At 51.9% G+C, this 17574-nt stretch overlaps 1 protein-coding gene across 1 annotated transcript in view; it reads right to left on the bottom strand.

Moving 5' to 3' along the window:
* NTF3 (neurotrophin 3) overlaps window positions 1-17063 on the bottom strand; it is a 66295-nt gene extending 49232 nt beyond the window's left edge. The window contains exon 1 of the mRNA XM_022577356.3: window positions 16936-17063. Coding sequence (XP_022433064.1) covers window positions 16936-16953 — 18 coding nt within the window. The 5' untranslated portion in view covers window positions 16954-17063. The remainder of the gene's footprint in view (window positions 1-16935) is intronic.
* Between the last annotated feature and the right edge of the window lie 511 nt (window positions 17064-17574).

Below are 17574 nucleotides of genomic sequence, written 5' to 3'. Positions count from 1 at the left end.
TCCAGGCTCCTAGGTTAGTCTCTTATGAAGCGTGGCTACAGTTCCTGCCCTTGGATTCCCTAAGATGGCACAGTATCTGGTTATTTCCCCCTTTGGGTTAATTAATAATATCATGATAGTATCAGCTAACATGTATTGAACCTTGACCATGTTCCAGACTCTCTGAGTCTACATGCTGTAACTTATTTAGTCTTTCCAAACAATGTAATATCTCTTTACACTTAAGGGAACTGACTGAATCCTAGCAATACTGTCGAGATCTCACAGCTAAGACGAAGCGGAGATGGGATTTAAAACCAGGCTGAGGCTCTATTTTAATTACAAAAATATGCAGCTAACAGAACAGTTTTATCTACAATAAGCCCTTGCTATGGGGCAGGCACTGTGCGAAGTGGTCTGAGTTATGTTACCATTATCTCCACCGAGGCTTAAATGTTTCACTGGGATTCTTAAGAACTTTGAAGGGATTCCCATTTCAGGACGGCGGACTGAGTACCCACTTCAATTCTCCTCCTCATCCTATATCAAGTCCATACATACAACAGAAAACACATTAAAACTCCCTTCCTGTTTTCCAGCCTAGGCAGTTATACATTGCCTAGGCTGGAAAACAGGAAGAGAGGCTTTCATTGGCTAGGAACTGTAAGGAGTCCCTAAAAGAAGGTACACGTTCACAAAGCCACAGATAATTTAAGAAGCTGAAGCCAAGCACTGAATCCACATGCAAGGAATGTAGAAGAATCTGCCAGGGAAGATAACCACCTGGCAGTAAGAATAACCAACCACCCTCCGAGGAAAACCAGCACCATGGAAAGAAACAGCAAACTCTACTACTGGAACAACTCAACCCCCAGGAGGCAGTTAAAAGAGTGAAGAGAAAAGGACCTTGAATATTGCATAATCTCAAAGATATAAGGCGATGCATCCACACAACGAGAATAGGGGTGTTTCAAGGGTATTTGCATAATGATGAGACAGTAAGCAATAAGGCAGGGGAGGTCATCTATGAGCTCTGCAACCAGATCCACGACGCTGCTGGGAGGGAAGTTCCGTTTCGCAGATGCAGATATAATGGTGCAGACAGAGTATAATGAGAGCAAGCAGCTGGAGGCAAACTCGGGGGATGGCCTTGCAGAAGGGATGAGGAACCCACATCAATGTAACCTCAAGTTTCCTGTACCACATCTTGAATGCCTCATGCCTGTCCGCTCCCAACATGCTGTCCCATCCGCCCCTCACGTGAGCCTACACCCCAGATGATGTCATCAGAAACAGGTAAAGGAATACACTGATGCTTCCAAGCCACAGCTGTAACATTTCTTCCCACAGTGCCCCCTGAAGGCTCCCTCCCCAACTCTCAGTGCTGTAGCATGTCTTTTTTTTTTTTTTTTTTTGTAGCATGTCTTTTAAGGAACATTTTCCCAGACTGACTTGGAGGAGAGCTGCCTACCAAAAAGGCCAATGTGCTATTAGCATCAGAATATACCAGTTTCAAACCTAACACATAGAAAAGAAACGTACGGTTACCAAAGGAGAAGGGGGAGCAGGGATGAATTAGGAGTTTGGGATTAAAATATACACACTATTATATATAAAATAGATAAGCAACAAGGACATACTGAACAGCACAGGGAACTATACTCAATATTTTGTAATAACCTGTAAGGGAAAAGAATCTGAAATTGAATATATAGATATATATATATATACATATTTATGGATGTATAACTGAATCACTTTGCTGTACACCTGAAACTAACACAGCACTGTAAATCAACTGTATTTCAATAAAAAATTTCAAAAAGAACCCAGATATAAAGGCTTCAGCTCACCTCTTGCCCCACTCCTTGAAATACTACTGTCCCTTGAGTTAAAAGCAGAAGGGCATTGCTGAGGGTGATGGCTGTGTGATGCAGGCTCGGGGGATGGGGGTGGAGCCTACCTGTTGTCAGGAATGACTTCAGTTCCACCTGCAGGATATGAACAGAGAGCCCTGTGGGTTTCTGCTTCCACTGCTTTTTGCAGGGCTTGTCTCTGTCACCGATGGGGAATCCCCCAGCAGTGACTTATGCAGAACGAGACCTCCCCACACCTGCCCACACCACCACCCAGCACCCCCCACCCCCGCACACCCCGCCCCGGGGAACCACCATCCTGGGCCCTACATCTGGTCGGCACGGCTCGCTCCATCATAGCTTCCAACTGCCCTCAGGCCACTCAGCAGTCCGGAGAATCCCAAATCCAAAGGCTTAGAGACACACGCACTTAGCCACGGGCACTGGACATCCAGCCCCAGCACGACTGCCAGCATCCACAGGGATAACTTCTTGTAACGAGAAACCCAGGGATTGCGACCGTTCCACATGGTCCACTTTACGATTTGGGAACATGTGGCTGGCAATACAACTGTTTCAGACCTCACTAGTTTTTTCAGACCTTGATTTTCAGCTTCCTTCTCTGACCCTCCACTCCTCTGCCCTCCTGCAAGTCCTGGCTCCCTAACAGGAAAACAGCAAGAAAACAACTGCCTTCTGCCAAGGAGGCCCATTGGTTGAAGTGGGTCCTCAGGGCAGGCCTCTTGGGAGCGCTGTCGTCCTAAGCCTGGCGCTTGGGTGGGTCCCCCGGGCCCGAGAGGGAAGAAAGGTGCTGACTTTCCCATTGAGCCATCGGTGCTGGACATCAGCGGCAGACCTGCTCCATAACTGCACCAAGAGCAGGGCCTCTTACTGGTACGCAGATTCCCAGGGAGAACCAGGGCAGGAAATCTGATCACGCATAGACCACAAACACTTCTGCACTCTGCAAGCACTGTGGATGCCATGCCCTCCAGCCTGCGATGGAGCTGTCTCTCGGGGGCAGCTGGGGGGGGAATTAATGAGATGACCTGTACAAAGGTACCTGCACAGGGACTTCCCTGCCAGTCCAGTGGTTAGGACTCTGCACTTCCACTGCAGGAGGTGAGGGTTCGATCCCTGGTTGGGGAACTAAGATCCCACATGCCACACGGTGTGGCCAAAATGAAATAAAAAATTAAAAGGTACCTGCACAGCATTCAGGCCCTAGGAATACTGGTCTCTGTCCCTCTCTCTCTGCCCTGCTCCCTGCCCTCACCCTCAACACCGCCTTCAGTAGATGGAGTTGAGCTGCACCTAGGAATCTGCTGAGCACCTGTGATCTGCCTTCCTGGTCTCCACTTTCCGAGGCAGATGCCGGATGAGTAGGGAGAAGGAGATTCAGCTCAGATGAGCTGAGCAGCCCTCAGAGCAAGGGCCGACGGCCCCCGCCATGACAGTTAGACTTCCTGGACTTTACGATGATGTGAAAGTGATACGCGTTCAGTAGAAACCGTACTTGGTGGATCGCGAATTTTGATCGTTTTCCCTGGCCTGGCTACATGTGTAGATCCTCTCTCGTGATGCTGCCCCGCGATCACGATACACTTTCAGCCATTCTGTGCCCAGATGGCCATTCGGTTTTTCACTTGCAGTACAGTATTCAATACATTACATGAGATATTCGACACTTTATTATAAAACAGGCTTTGTGTGAGATAATTTTGCTCACCTGCAGGCTGATGGAAGTGTTCTGAGCACATTTCAGGTAGGCGGGGCTAAGCTGTGATGTTCGCTAGGTGAGGTGTATTCAATGCATTTTCGACCAACAATATTTTCAACTGATGATGGGTTTATGGGGACCTCACTGAATGGGACAGATGCCACGACAAAGCCACAGAGGGGCAGGGACAGTGCAGAGGGGGGTTCCACAGTGAGGTCTTTGTTGAGCAGAGACCTTCGAGATGACACAGAACGTTCTCTTTGGTTCCCTTGCCTCCACCAAGGGGGATTCCTGCATTCTACCAGGCCAAGTCGCTGGAGGGCATGCCAGGTGTCTGTCTAGGTCACTGTCACACACACTCTTCTTATCTGTGCTAACCTACGTGACCTTGCAAGTGACTCTCTATAGGGATCCACTACAAGCAAAAGAGGTTCTGTGGAATTTGGTAATTTTCAGGAGACTTTGAAATACACACACACACACACACACAAATCCATAGGAATCATCAATAGATGGATCTGATGCCCAGAATCTGAGACCCGCCAGATGCCTCAGAAAACTCACCATCTGTCCACATCCCACTTTGAGCCTATGAAAAGGTCTGTCAGCAAGCAGCCCCCTCTGGAGAAAGTCACCATCACAGTTTCAAATTTTCTGGGGTACAACTCCAAAAGCCACTTTCATTTTTGATCCGGAATGAAATTAAGTTTGGATAGAAATGTATAGAAAATGCAAACAGGTTGGGAGATCCTCTCATGGCCAGCTGATCTCTCAGCATTGTTACTATGCTGGTCCCTGTTTCCCTACAGCCAGAGCCACCTGTCGCCTATCCCCCCAGCCCGTCCTGTCCTTCATCTCCCCTGGAGCCAGCACTGGTCAGAGTAACCAGTGACCAAGTCTGGCTTGATCAAGTCCCCCCTGCATTTCATTCATTTATTCGCTCATTAATTCATTCTTCCATCCATCCAACCGTCTTTTTCCCATTGAACAACTATTTCGGAAAAGCCACCTCCCATATTGAACCAGAGTGATCTTTTTTTTTTTTTTTTTTTTGGCGGTACGTGGGCCTCTCACTGTTGTGGCCTCTCCCGTTGCGGAGCACAGGCTCCGGACGCGCAGGCCCAGTGGCCATGGCTCACGGGCCCAGCCGCTCCGTGGCACGTGGGATCTTCCCGGACCGGGGCACGAACCCGCGTCCCCTGCATCGACAGGCGGACTCTCAACCACTGCGCCACCAGGGAAGCCCCAGAGTGATCTTTTTTTAAAACAAAAGACTGATTGTACCCTCCCCTGTGCCACCTCCACTGGCTCCTGCTGCCCTTGAGGTTGGGAGGGTTCTCAGTGTGGGCCCTCCTTCCTCCCATCTCCCTGGACACATCACCCCACACGGCTCCCCGTGAACCACAACCCGGGCGGCTTTCGGTTCTTTTAGCCCCCGGTTTCCCTCACCTGGGACCCTCTTTCCATCTGCACCTTCACCTGGAACTCTCCTCCCCCCACCTCCTCCTACTTTCACCCACGGTTACAAATCACATCACAGGCTATCAGAAAACCTCCCACGAAACTGCTGGGAACTGAGTCTCTCCCTCCACATTGGCTGCTCTTGGAAGAATTTCCCTTTCCATCTCTGTCCCAGCCTCTGCTCGCTCTCTCTCTTTAGGCAGGAGTCACAGACATCACTGTGCCACAGGAAAACACATGATAAACAACCCCTAACCCTTTTAGTAAAAGGGTTTAGTTCCCCCTCATAGTAAAAAATCAGACCTTCTCTAATGGCTCCATCCTTGACTGTGCCTCTGTTGAGAGGTCCCCCAAGAATTCAGGAGACTTTCTGCAGACAGACGGTAACTTAATACAGCAGCCCCAAAAGGAGATGTAAACACGGAAGGGGGGCTGGGAAGAGACATTCCTGATTCATACAAGAGCCAAAAAGTAACAGGGAAATGTCAGAGGTTTAGGGTGACAATCTGAGGTCTCTCTACCAGTAACCCAACTCCAATTCAACTTGATTTCCTAGACTCGCTAATAGACCACAGTCTACAATAGCTTTCTCTCTTGTTCTTGCTGTCTCTCTTTCTTCCTCTCTCTCTTTTTCCCTCCTTTTCTCTCTCTTTTCCCCTCCCTCTCTCTCTCTTTCTCTCTCTCTCTCTCTCTCTCTCTCACACACACACAAACACACACATACACATGCACCAGAAGACAAGTACATGGAATAAATACACTGAAGGTTTCCTTGATGATCATTTAAATGCTAAGAAAGAGAGAGAAAAAGAAAGAATGGGAGTGAGTTATGAAAAGCAACTTTTCCCCCATTTTAATCCCCAGTCATCAAAAGTCTTAGATACTTTTTTAAAAAGCTCCACAAAAGCAACGGTAGAATGAATTCGAATATGAAGGAATCCTAGACCTGAGCTATAATCTACACTAGGATACTAATGCAGTTTCTTTTGGAAAAACTATCCTTGACTCAAGCACTATGCAGATGTATTTTGGAAGGAAGGTCCAGGGGGAGATACGGAGAGAAGCAGCAGGCAGACACCTCCTCGTAGCTGTACAGCACCTGAGGTTACTCTGGGGACATTCCCTCCCTCCCACTGTGTGTGGGGTTGTCAGGGCAGGACACACCTTGAGATGCCCTCCCTGCAGGGAATGCAAGAGGGACTCCGGCTCTACTGGTCCTTGACAAAATGGAAACAAGGAACCACCTCCCTCTGCATGCAGATGTGGGATGCGATGCCGGGTCAGGGATGGGTGGGCCCTAGGACATTGAAACCAGCCCCCCTGGGTCACAGGGACCTTCTAGGTCCCCAAACTCCCAGCTCAGAGCCTGTTCCACGATACCACACAGCGATTTTAGGAGGCGCTCATACTTGTCTTTACCAATCACTCTGTCTACAAGGACTCCTCCTTCCCCAAACCCCCAAAGCCTCTGGGGTCCCTGCCACTCACGTGCCACATACCAAACATATCTTGCCACATCCTATGGTCTATTTCCTTGCAGGTCTGTCCCGACTTCCAACTGCAAGGCTCTTGAAGACAGGACTTAGCCTTCTTGGTCTTCGCACTCTACACGGTACCCGGGTACCCAGCATGGTAATTAAGAAGAGTCAAGAGAGGCACGAGGCCCCCTTCAAATAACACTTTCGTTAAGCAGATAAGAAAAACATCTAACAGATGTGTTATGTTTTTTAAAGGCCCCCTTCCAAATTCCACCGAAGTTACTTAACAAGGACCTGATGTCTGTTCTCTTTCTGCTGGTATCTGGACCCATTAGAAACAGGATGTGAAAAAAATGCCGAGGAGCTCACTGAGCAGGAAGGACTCATAGAGGACAAGAGTGGACAGTAGATGGCAGTCTGTCCCTGTGTCAGGAGTGGTCACAGACACAACACACAGTGCAGCGGGAGAAGCAGCGCTTAAAAGCCTCGGGCAGACGCACCTCCCCCCTTTGGGCTGACTACAGCCAAGAGCAGGGCTACTTCTGGAAAGCACACACACCTACACATCCACCCAGACCTAACACCTGTACATCACGCCCCTTCCCCAAACTCTCTCTGGGAAGAACCAATGGCTCCCATCACAACGGGCTCTGAGCATCCATCACAAGAGGCTTGGTCAGGCCTTGGGAACTCAGGGATGAGAAAAAGTGAAGGCAGTTCATGGACCCTCCAGCCCGCTTCTGGTCCAGAGGATTCCCCATCATTATTCACACCAACACACAACATTCCATCCAGGAGCCCTGTGCTTGAACTTCCGTGCTCACACGGCCCCTCCCTAGAGCACAATGATGTAACTGGCCCATTGCCCTCACCAGCTCCTAGACCCTGGAGCTCAGAGCTCAGCGTTCATCTCTGCATCTTCTCCAGCATCGAGCACAGGGCCTGAGACTTGGCAGCCACCAAAAGGATGCTTAATGAACAATCTTTAAACGTGTGTTTTCTGAATGTCTAGAGATAGATGGCCCTAATTCATGTGCAGTGACACCCAATTTTCCCATGACCAAAACCCACATTTGCAAAAAGACCTGGCCGACTAAGACACAGGGGAGAAGGGGGTCTCTAAAGAGATCAAGAACAGGCTTTCCTAGTGGGCCGGCAGTGAGCTTCATGACATCAGCCTCGGGACAGGCCGAAATGGGACACAGAGAACACATATGGCTCTGGACCCTTGGGAAGGAGTATCACTTCTCTGAGCCCAGCCTCTCACCGCTGGACTCCCTGATAACTCACCTGTCATGCATTCACTCACCCAACACATATCAAGGTGTTGGGGACACAGAGATGAAAAGACCAGGTCCCTTTCTCTGCAGAGCCCGTCTTCTAGTGAGAAGACAGAATACTGGGTGGTGTAACACAGGGGTACCGAGAGGGAGCCCCAGGCTCCCTGGAGGATGCAGAGAGGCTTCCAGGAGAAGGTAATGGTGAAGCAAAGATGTGAAGGATGCTTTCAATATCCCTGGTGAAGAAGGGAGAGCTTTCTAAGCCCAATATACACACAGAATAAGCCCTCCGTGACCATCTCAAATTCAGGAACAGATGTATATTTCTGCTACTCCTACCCTCTTGCAGTCAGAGGACGTTTCCCTCTACATTCAAGCCCCTTATCAATCCATCTATCCAGGCTTCTCTACTAGCCCTCTATTCCCATAATTACTGGTGAGTCCGGAAATTACTGATGGGGGATCATCTAAGCCAGGAGCCTTTCACTCTCCATGGAGCAGAGACTCCCCAAATTGCACAGTGAGGCTCTGGGACAGCTTGGGGTGGAGCCTGGTATCTCTGTTCATAGTTCAGGATCCTTCTGATTTCACGCACCAAATTCAGCTACCCAAAGAGAAATTTATCCCACATAAACCTTTCCCTGTGCTTTCAACTCCCAATCCAAGATCTGCCACCAATCTGGCAAGCTTGTTTCTTCAGCACTTTATAAACATGCACTCCTCCATTTGTTCAAGAACTTATCTGGCATCATATAACTTCATTTCCTCCTCCACCCCCTCTACATCTCTGCACATAAGTCCTCCAGAGGAGCAGGGATAGCCAGAAATGCCAGGCATGGGCCACGGTGAGGCTTAGGGAGCAGCAGAGTCATGGAATATGTGAACTGGCAGGGTCCTTTTGACTTTCCAGTGAATCCTATTCCCTCTTTTTCCGGAAGAGGGAACAGTGGCCCGTGGAGGGAGAACGCTTTGCTCAGGGTCGCACGGCTAGTTTGAGTCCTTTGCAAAGAGTGGTGAAGTGAGCAGTTTGGGGAGCAAAAGCGGGGTGTCGGGAGAGCTGGGCTCCTTCCCAATTCCAGGACACACATGTTGGGAAACAGGTGATTTCCAGAGCTGCACTTTCCCTCTTGGACCCAGTGGAAGCAGGGGACGGCTGTGCCCCATGATCCATCAGGAGCAGATCTGCTAGGCACAGAATGGAAATAATCCCAGACTGAGATCTTGAACTATATTCCCTGAGGGATGGTTTGGAGCCAGAGGGGGAGGATATTTTTAAATGCCAGGGGCTCCGACCTAAAAACAGAGGGGGGGGCAGGGCAAGACCGGTCTATCATAAAAAAAAAAAAATGATAATAATAGGGCTATGTCCTCTTACAAAGAAGGAAAGCATCACCCTACACGTGGAATGTTGTTTTAAACAAAGCAAACACATATCTTTTGAGCACCCACAATTTCACAGGCATTAGGTTAATGCTATCCATTTATTAGCACATTGCAAATACTTTCCAGCAATAGAACCAAGTCATTCTCATTCATTGCTTTGAAGATGTATGTGTGGTAGTGGTGACGAGAAAGTCAGTGGAGGGAGAAAAAATAAGAGCCTTCAGTCACACCCTTCAGAGATGGTGGCAACATGCACCCAAGAACACCTCTGGCTTCCCTACTTCTGGTATTGCCCAGAAGGGCACGCAGCTAGCAAGGGCCACGGCTGGAAGACTCTAAAACTGCTCTGCTCTGCATCAAACAGAGCCTGGGGACCCCAGTCCTTGGTAGCAACTCCTGCCTTCAACCTCTCAGCAAGAAATACATGGCCCCTGTATACATGGAGGGAGTTCCCTAGCCTTTCAAGGAAAGCCATTTTCCAAATTCTGAAGAGCCCTCACATTCTCCATTCTCTTTTACTCTGATTCTGTGCAACCCTCACCACAGGACTCAAGAACCCTGGGACCCACCACCTCTCGTGGGCAAGTGGATCAAAACCAGATGTCCAGCTCCAATCTTACAGAGTTTACAAGGAGGCAATTGTGACTTAAATCAACACCCCCATTCTGGAAGGGCAGATTCCCTTGTCAACAGGACGGGAAGTAAAGGGGGAGGGCGTTGGGAGCTAAGACAGATCTGACACATGCTTTAGAGCAGGTGGCCAGAAAGCCTCAGCATTTGTCTTGCACGTGAAAATGAACCTTCCCGTGGAGCAGGTTACCCTGTGGGGTGACAGACTTTGGAGAGGGCTATCAAGCAATCTCCCATCTGGATGACATCACAGAATGCAGAAACAGAACCTGATTGGCAGGTGATGGACTTGGGATGGTCACAGGCTTCAGGCTAGAATGTCAGCACATCGAGATCTAGCTGTGTACCCGTAAACATACCCCTAATCTCACATAACCTCAGTCTCCCCACCTGCAAAAGAGATTATTTTGGGCACTGAGATAACACCATGTGATACTTACAGTAATGCCTGGCGCCCAGTAAGTACTCAAACATTAACCATCACCATCATCGATCATCTTCAAGGTGGGTCCTTCTCTTAGTCAGAAACACTAATAGGCGTTCATGTGGAAGCTGGATGAGTAGCATCGGGTCTACCAGAAAGCCAAACCCCACCCCTCAGAGCTCTGTACACACTGTGTGGGCGAAGCCAACTTCAAGAGTATTCTTGGCCAAAAACAAAACTCTATGGCAAATTCTTCGCATGCCTTTCTGCCTTTGACTCAGCCATTCCCCAAAGATAAAAACAGGAGCTCATTGAGGGTGTGCCAAGATGCACTCCAAGCAAAGCATATTAGCGCGGAGCGTGTAGGAGGATGGGGCTACTGGAGAGTCCTCAGATGGTGCAGTTGGAATGGAACCTTGAGATCCTCTAGTTCAAGTTCTTCATTTACAGATGGGTACGTCAAGGCCTGGAGAGACCATCCAGGGTCACACAACAGCAGCCTATTAGTCACAGAACTCAGTGGCAAGCTTGGTGCCCCACCTCTAAGTCAGCAGGCTTTCTGCTGCCCCAGGCTGTTGAAGATGACCTGGGCCCGGGGATCTTTTGAGATCAGTAAGCTGCCACTTACGCCTACAGCTCTGGTCTTGAATGAGAAAGAAGCTCAACCCTTTCAAAAAATCTCTGACTGAACAAAATCCATAGAAGACTGGGGGGCTCAACCAAAGTCGTTCCTGGAGATGCTGCTGAAAAGTGAGCAATCACAACAGACCACACCAAAGCTCACGTCAAAATCCTTCTCCAGCGAAACCACACTGACAAGCAGAGGTTAGTCCTGCAGGGATGCCCAGAGCCACAGACAGCCTCTGGTGGTTCCCAGTTAGGACTGCTTGAGAAGGACCATGGCACAGATGTGGACACGAAACAGCCAACGCATCCTCACCACCCAGAGGTGCGTGCACACTTAGCCCCTTGGTATTTTTAGGTAGAAGGAAAGGCTGACTTACGGAAAACTGTCAACAACACGAAAAGACTTTAAAGATCTTGGTCCCTCTACATGTGCTTTCATAGGTTCTAAAATGAGTCCTCTGAAAGGCTTCCTTTGCCCAGCCTTGATTTTAATAGAAATCTGTTCAGGCAAGAATGAGGTTCTATCTGCACTGGCCTCAGACTTCCTAAAAGCTCACACATCCTCCATCCCCAAACGGTCTGAATAAAAGCTGCTCCCAATTCCTTCCACAAGCTGGCTCTTCCTCAAGACACAGTACGGTGGCGGTCCAGTCTGAACCAGGTGCCCATATACCTGCCGCCCACAACACAAGCTCTAGGAATGCCTCCTGCCCACCCAGGGCCCCTCCTGTGCTCTTGTGTCCCCCAGCACACACACAGCCCTGCTCTCCTCTCTCTCTGCACACACCTATCCACGCACAAAGTACATCCACAGAGCTTATCAACAGCACCACACGGGTCTTAGGCTGGTCTCCGGTAGATTTGGTCCTTCTCCAACAAACTCAATTTTAAAGAAAACTAAATGGAAAACCCCAGCAAGGGTCATTAGTCCAGCATCCCCCCCACCAGAAACTGCTTGCCTCATTAGAGAGCAGCTGGTGAGGTTGGGAAGCAGGGTGGTGGGTTTGAAGGATCTTCTGTGTCGGCCTGACTCCCCGCTCTCATTCCCGCCAACACTGGATTTACATTCCTCACAGTTGGGGTGGGAGTACTGTAACTGCTCAGGAAACAGTCTGGAGAAGCCTGAAGCAGGAGCTGCCTGCTGCATTTGCCGTCCTGGATGGAGGGGCGGAGGGGGAGGCCTGCACATCTGATCTGTCTGGGAGGGGAGCTGCGGAGATGGGAAATGTTATGTAATTAAACTCTGCTGGCCTGTCCCGCCTGGGGAATGTGAGAGCCATCAACAGTGACCTCTTCCAATCAACTTAATTGGCCCAATCTCGCCAAGAAAAGCAGCAGAATTGGTTTAGTGCCTCATGGAAATAGCTTAGCGCCTGACTATTTATGGCCACTGAACTCAAGGATGGATGGGAGCCTGACTCTGAGCCAGCAGTTCACAGCATGTGCTGACTTCTGGGAGGACTCGGAGGCTTGAGTGGGTTTCCTGGTCCCTCTTTTTTTTGGTCTCCATTTTTGTCTCTGGGGAAGTGGCTGCACCAACTTGCTGCATTGGGTGTCTGCAAAGATCCAAAGCCCATGCCCTCTTCTTACGGGCAGGCTCTTGCCTGCCAAGGACGCGTAGCCCAGAGAAAAACAGACCTTCGTAGTAAGCCGGGTTGGCTGGACTTTGCTCGTCTTTTATTCTAACACGCCGAAGACATGACTATTTTCTCTGTCCTCAAATCACATTTCTTTAGGCACCGTGGCCTGCAGAAAAGGGAAACGTCCGCGTCGGACAGTTAATAACATTGATTTGTGGACCACCTTTCTTCTGAATAGTTCAAAGACCTGTTACGAAAACAGGTTGCCATCAACGGTAATCTAGCCTTGGCTGCCTCCATTTTATGGGTGAGTAAACTGAGGCAGTTATAGAAAGTTCTGTTTGCACCATGGGTGAGCAGTAGACACTCAGCGGGCATTAAGACTGTTTTACCAACTTGCCCTGTAAAGAGAAGGAGGTCCAGGACCCATTTCTACAATGGTTCACGTCCATGCTAGCGCCTGTATTCAACTCGGCGTCACCTTCGAGTAAAGCTTTGTACCCCTAAACACACCAAGCTTTGAAGGGGAGGGAAGCAGAGTGAATTTTCCTTCTCATTGAGTCATGGCAGACAACACCATTTTACACAGAGAAACAGTGGAGGATCAGAGAGATTAGAAAATTTTCCTGAGGTCACCCTGCTCCAAAGTGGCAGAACTGGACTAGAACCGAGCCATTCCCAATGGGAAACCTTCCATCTCCACCACGCCATCCTCTGAAATACCGCCGTAAGATCCTCTGACCAAGGGTCAGACCCTCTATCAACACTCTCACACAGATGAATTTCCCCTACAAATAAGGCAGAACCTCAAAATGGCACAGCCATCATTTCAGGAAATCAAAAGTGTCATGGGTCAAACAGATGAGGTTTATTCCCCCCAAACATATGCCCTCACACGAAGAGACCTAATAAATGAGGTTCCTGGTCAGCAGGTGTGTGTGGCCAAAGCACACCCCTCCCCCTGCTCTGTCCCAGTTACCTCCCCAGCTCTTGCTGGTATGAACCCAACCAACATCACGTGCCCCTCCCTCCCCAAATGCTTCCTAATAAACCTGCAACCCTTCTTTTATCTGTACCTTTTAAACTTTGATACACATCTGAGCATCCAAGATGATTTTCATCCTTCCTCGGCCACAAAGAATTCCTGCAAAAACATACATTCCACTTCCTGTCCTCCAAGCTAGAGACAGCATACACACCCTTCCTGTCCTCCAAGCTAGCCTCCCCCCAGTTACTTCACTCCAGACCCACGGCGTGTGTGCATGCATACACGCACGCGCACACACACGTTAGCTTTACACTCACAGCCCAGAAGTCATCAAAGATTAACAAACACTCCCAACCTGCATCTTCCTGGCATCTTCCTCATCACTGCCTCGCCCCTTCTCCAGCTCCATGTATGAAGCCGTGTCCCTGCCACGCTCTCAGAAACTCAAGCCTGCAGTGTATGAGCACCTGCATTCTGACCTGGCTTGCTGCACCCTCCATTCCCAGCCCACACCCCCTTCAAGGAACAGTAACAGCCCTCAGCTCCCTTCCCAACACACAAAACTATCCATCACCCCCATCTTTCTGCGCCCTTTTTACAAAACCACAGGTACATTTCAAATCAGCTTCCCTTTGGCCTCCGAGATCCATAAACATCTCTAGAAACTGAATTATAGTTCTTGAAGAAACCTCGACTAGCACCGAGCTCTCCTCGTTTCTCCTGGCAAAACTGCGGCAGTCCGCTGAGCCCTGGGAAGAAATTGTTCCAGGGCACCATGCCACGCCCCAGTACCCAGCAATGGGCTGAGCGTCCAGTGGGCATTCCAGTTCTTATTTCTTAAATAAGAAACCCATTATACAATATAATACTATGCGCATCCCTGCCACTCGGCATGCAAAACAATTTCTCCACTCACTCAGATCTCACTCGCACACATCCCCAGCCGGTACCAACACACAGAGGACTTTTCCCCTTAAATGTACGTCCCTCATCCTAAGCCTTCTCCAATTCCCTCCCCTCTGGTGAGGTGCCGGGGTGGGGCGGGGGGCGGGAGGGAAGGCAAAAACCACCACAGTATCCTTCTCTGCAGATGCCCCATCTCTCCATAATGCGTCTGAGCCCACACTTTTCTGTTCCCCACGTACCCCAATGCCCTCCTGGCCAAATTCCCATAACTCACTCATAAAGTTCACACTCTGCTCTTTGCAGATAATCTCCCCGCCCCATCCCTTCGGTAATCCGCAGGCGCCTAGGCTAACCTTCCACACACGTCCCCCACACGGGCGCCCTCCCATGCCTCACCCACTCCGTGTGTCTGTGCAGGCGCGCACAAGCCATCTGCTGCAACACACCGTACCTCTCCTGCTCCGACACCCTTCGCAGGCACAGATTTCTCATCAGCTACACCTCTGTTCCCACATGCTCTCACCTGGGGCCCGTGCTAGAGAGCCTCAGAAGCACACACCTCCACCTGCCCACAGAGCAGGGGGCGCTCCCGCACTCTGGCCATCCCCCTTGCACACCCTCATGCAGACACGTTCCAAAAAACCTCTTTCCCTGACCAAACAGAGCGCCCAGGGGTCCTGATCGCCCTTCACAGGCCGGCAGACCCGTTCACACAGAGCCACAGCCTCCACTTCCAGCTACAAAACAGTCCACACCAGCACAGAGCCCTACACGCTCCTTCCTGCAACCCCGCAGACTTCCTACTCTCCCCCAACATCGTTCAGAGCTTGGTTTCTTTTCATCTCCTCCTCTCCCAACGCCAAACCCAGGTCTGAGCGTTTGAGCCCAAGGCAGAGGCGGTTGGATTCGATCCCCTGAATCCCACCCCTCCACCTTCTTTGTGTCGGGGGCGGGAGGGGGGCAGGCTGAGGACATGGGAGAATTTCTCAGTGCCGGGAAAACAGAACCGATTGCAAAGTTCCTTCCCGTTCCAACTTTCTCCATCCTGACATTTGGGGCAGAGGGTTTAGATGTGTCCCTGGCTCTCCGTTCTGCAGAGCGGGAGAGGACATCTCCTCATTAAAGAGCACTTGCCCAGCACAGTCCTTAAGCGACTAGAGTCCCGGGGTGACACCCACCCCCTTTTAGCCCGTCCTCCCCCCCCCCAGCTCCCGCCCCCTCCTCCTCGGCGCACATAAACAAGTCCAAGACGTGTAGTCGCCAGCTCTCCAGCTCCGAGCTCAGCGCTAGGGCTGCGGCCAGGCAGCTGCCTGCACTGAGACTCTGAACGTGCCGCCCGCCGCCAGAGGTCGAGACCAGGCTGTCTAGTTCGGTGTTTCCTCCACCTGGAAGCCCCCGGCCACGGATCCAACGAGAGGGATCCCTACTAGTCAGCAGCCCTCACCCGGTGCGGCTCGGGGGTCTCAGTGCTGTACCTTTGAGGAACGCAGCAGCCAAAGTTCCCCAAAGAAGCAGCGTCTCCTCGCCGCGCACCCACTCGCGCCCGAAAGCCACAAGCAGAGTCCCCTCCCCCACCCCAGGCCCGCCTTTCCCGAACCTTCAACTCCCAAGCGTTCCAAATTTCCTTGGCAGTGTGAGTCTACTACCCCGAGCTCTAGCTCAGGGGCCACGGAGAAACTGGGTCCTTGGGGGTCCCCTGAAGTCCGACCTAGCTACGCCGGGCCCCGGGCCTCCCAGCCTCCCGGTACCTCCGATTCCTAGAGCTGGCCCGGAGGAACCGCGAGGAGCTCCCCAGGGACCGCTCGGCCCCCGTGTCCGCCGCTCCCGGCGGCGACCCAGACGCGCGGGCCGCGCGCACGGCTCCAGCATCTGCGCAGAGACCCAGGGTGGGGTGGCCGCCGACCAGGATGAGCCCGGGGTGCGGGGCTGCTTCCGAGAAAGCTTTGAGCGGAGGCAGGGGGACTCCGGCAGGTAGCCACTCCACGCACGGAGTCTCAACTCCCGAAACTGGGAAGCGACTCTCCGCGGGGGCCGGAGCTCTGCGTCCCCTCCCCCCGCAGCTCCCGCCCGGCCCGGGAGGGGGAGGAGAGCGGAGAGCTTGGCGAGGTGGCGAGCGGGGCGCGGGGGGCGCGTGCGGGGAACGACGGCGGCACCCTCGCCTCCCCGCCGCCCCGGATACGACTGCCACCCCCTTTTGTTACGGGATGCGCGAGGAGCCTTCTCTGCGGGAGTAGACGGCTGCGTTGGTGAGGCGCCGGCGGTTTTCCCGAAGCCCTTTCCTGCCCTTCCGTCGTGCTCCTTTCCCCTCGCCTCCGCGCCCCCCCCCCCGCCCATTTCCAATCCCGGTCCCTTAAACCTGATCACTTTCCCAGATATTGGGCGGTTTCTCCAGCAGCCGAGGCACGGGAGGGAGGAGGTGGGGAGGAGTGTCCGTTCGCGGGGGCGGGCGGGTGGCTGTGATCGCACCTCGGCCTGGGCAGATCCGGGCGCAAACTTCGGGAAGGCACGAGCGGGGGAAGAGTGCGGGAGCGCGGCGCGATGGGGTGAGGGCGGGGTGCGGACCGGGCTGCGCGCAGGTCCCCGGCCCCGAACCTGCCCGCCCAGCGTGCCCGCCTCCGCTTACCGTGGCAGAAGTGACCATGGCATCCGTGTGGCTGTTTCCAGGGACGTCGACATGAAGAGAAAGGTGGACGCGAGCTCGGTCATTCAAAGTCTCTCCCACCCCGCCGCCGCCGCCAGCCCCCAGCAGGGGACAAAAAGAGGAGAAAGGAGAGGGAAGAAAGTAGTTGCGCCGGGCTCTCTCGGGGGCCTCGCGCGGAGCTGCTACGGTGGGGAGAGGAGCGTTCAACTCTGAGTCCCGTGAACAGAATCTGCGCGGTTATAACCAGCCAACCCGGCCAGATGGCTCCGCGCTCAGCGCCTTAACCCCTTCGGCGCCGCGCCGCCCGCCCCCGCGCCCGGCCGGCCGCGCAAGCCTGCGCCCCAGCGCCCCTCCGGCTGGGGCCGGGGGCCACTGGGGGCACCGGGTCATTTCCCCTGTCCTTTCTTAAATAAAAATATCCCCAACCTCCAAGTCGGTAGTATGCTTCAGTTTGCCCCTCCATCTCCGATTTTTCCATCTCCAAGAAAAAACGAAATGTTTAACTTTTCACTGCGCTTTACACATTCATGCCTTTAGTCTGTCTTATTTGTTCTTCTCCTTGAAAAATCTCTTTTTGATCTTCTTTTTGCTTTTCATTTAAGGTTTTTCTTTACAAAGAAG

Source organism: Delphinapterus leucas, chromosome 11 (assembly GCF_059928025.1).
Source record: "Delphinapterus leucas isolate spDelLeu-1000000601 "Yukka" chromosome 11, BTC_Dleu_Yukka2, whole genome shotgun sequence".
Lineage (NCBI taxonomy): Eukaryota > Metazoa > Chordata > Mammalia > Artiodactyla > Monodontidae > Delphinapterus > Delphinapterus leucas.
The sequence above is the reverse complement of the archived record's forward strand: the minus strand, read 5'-3'. Positions and strand labels throughout refer to the sequence as shown.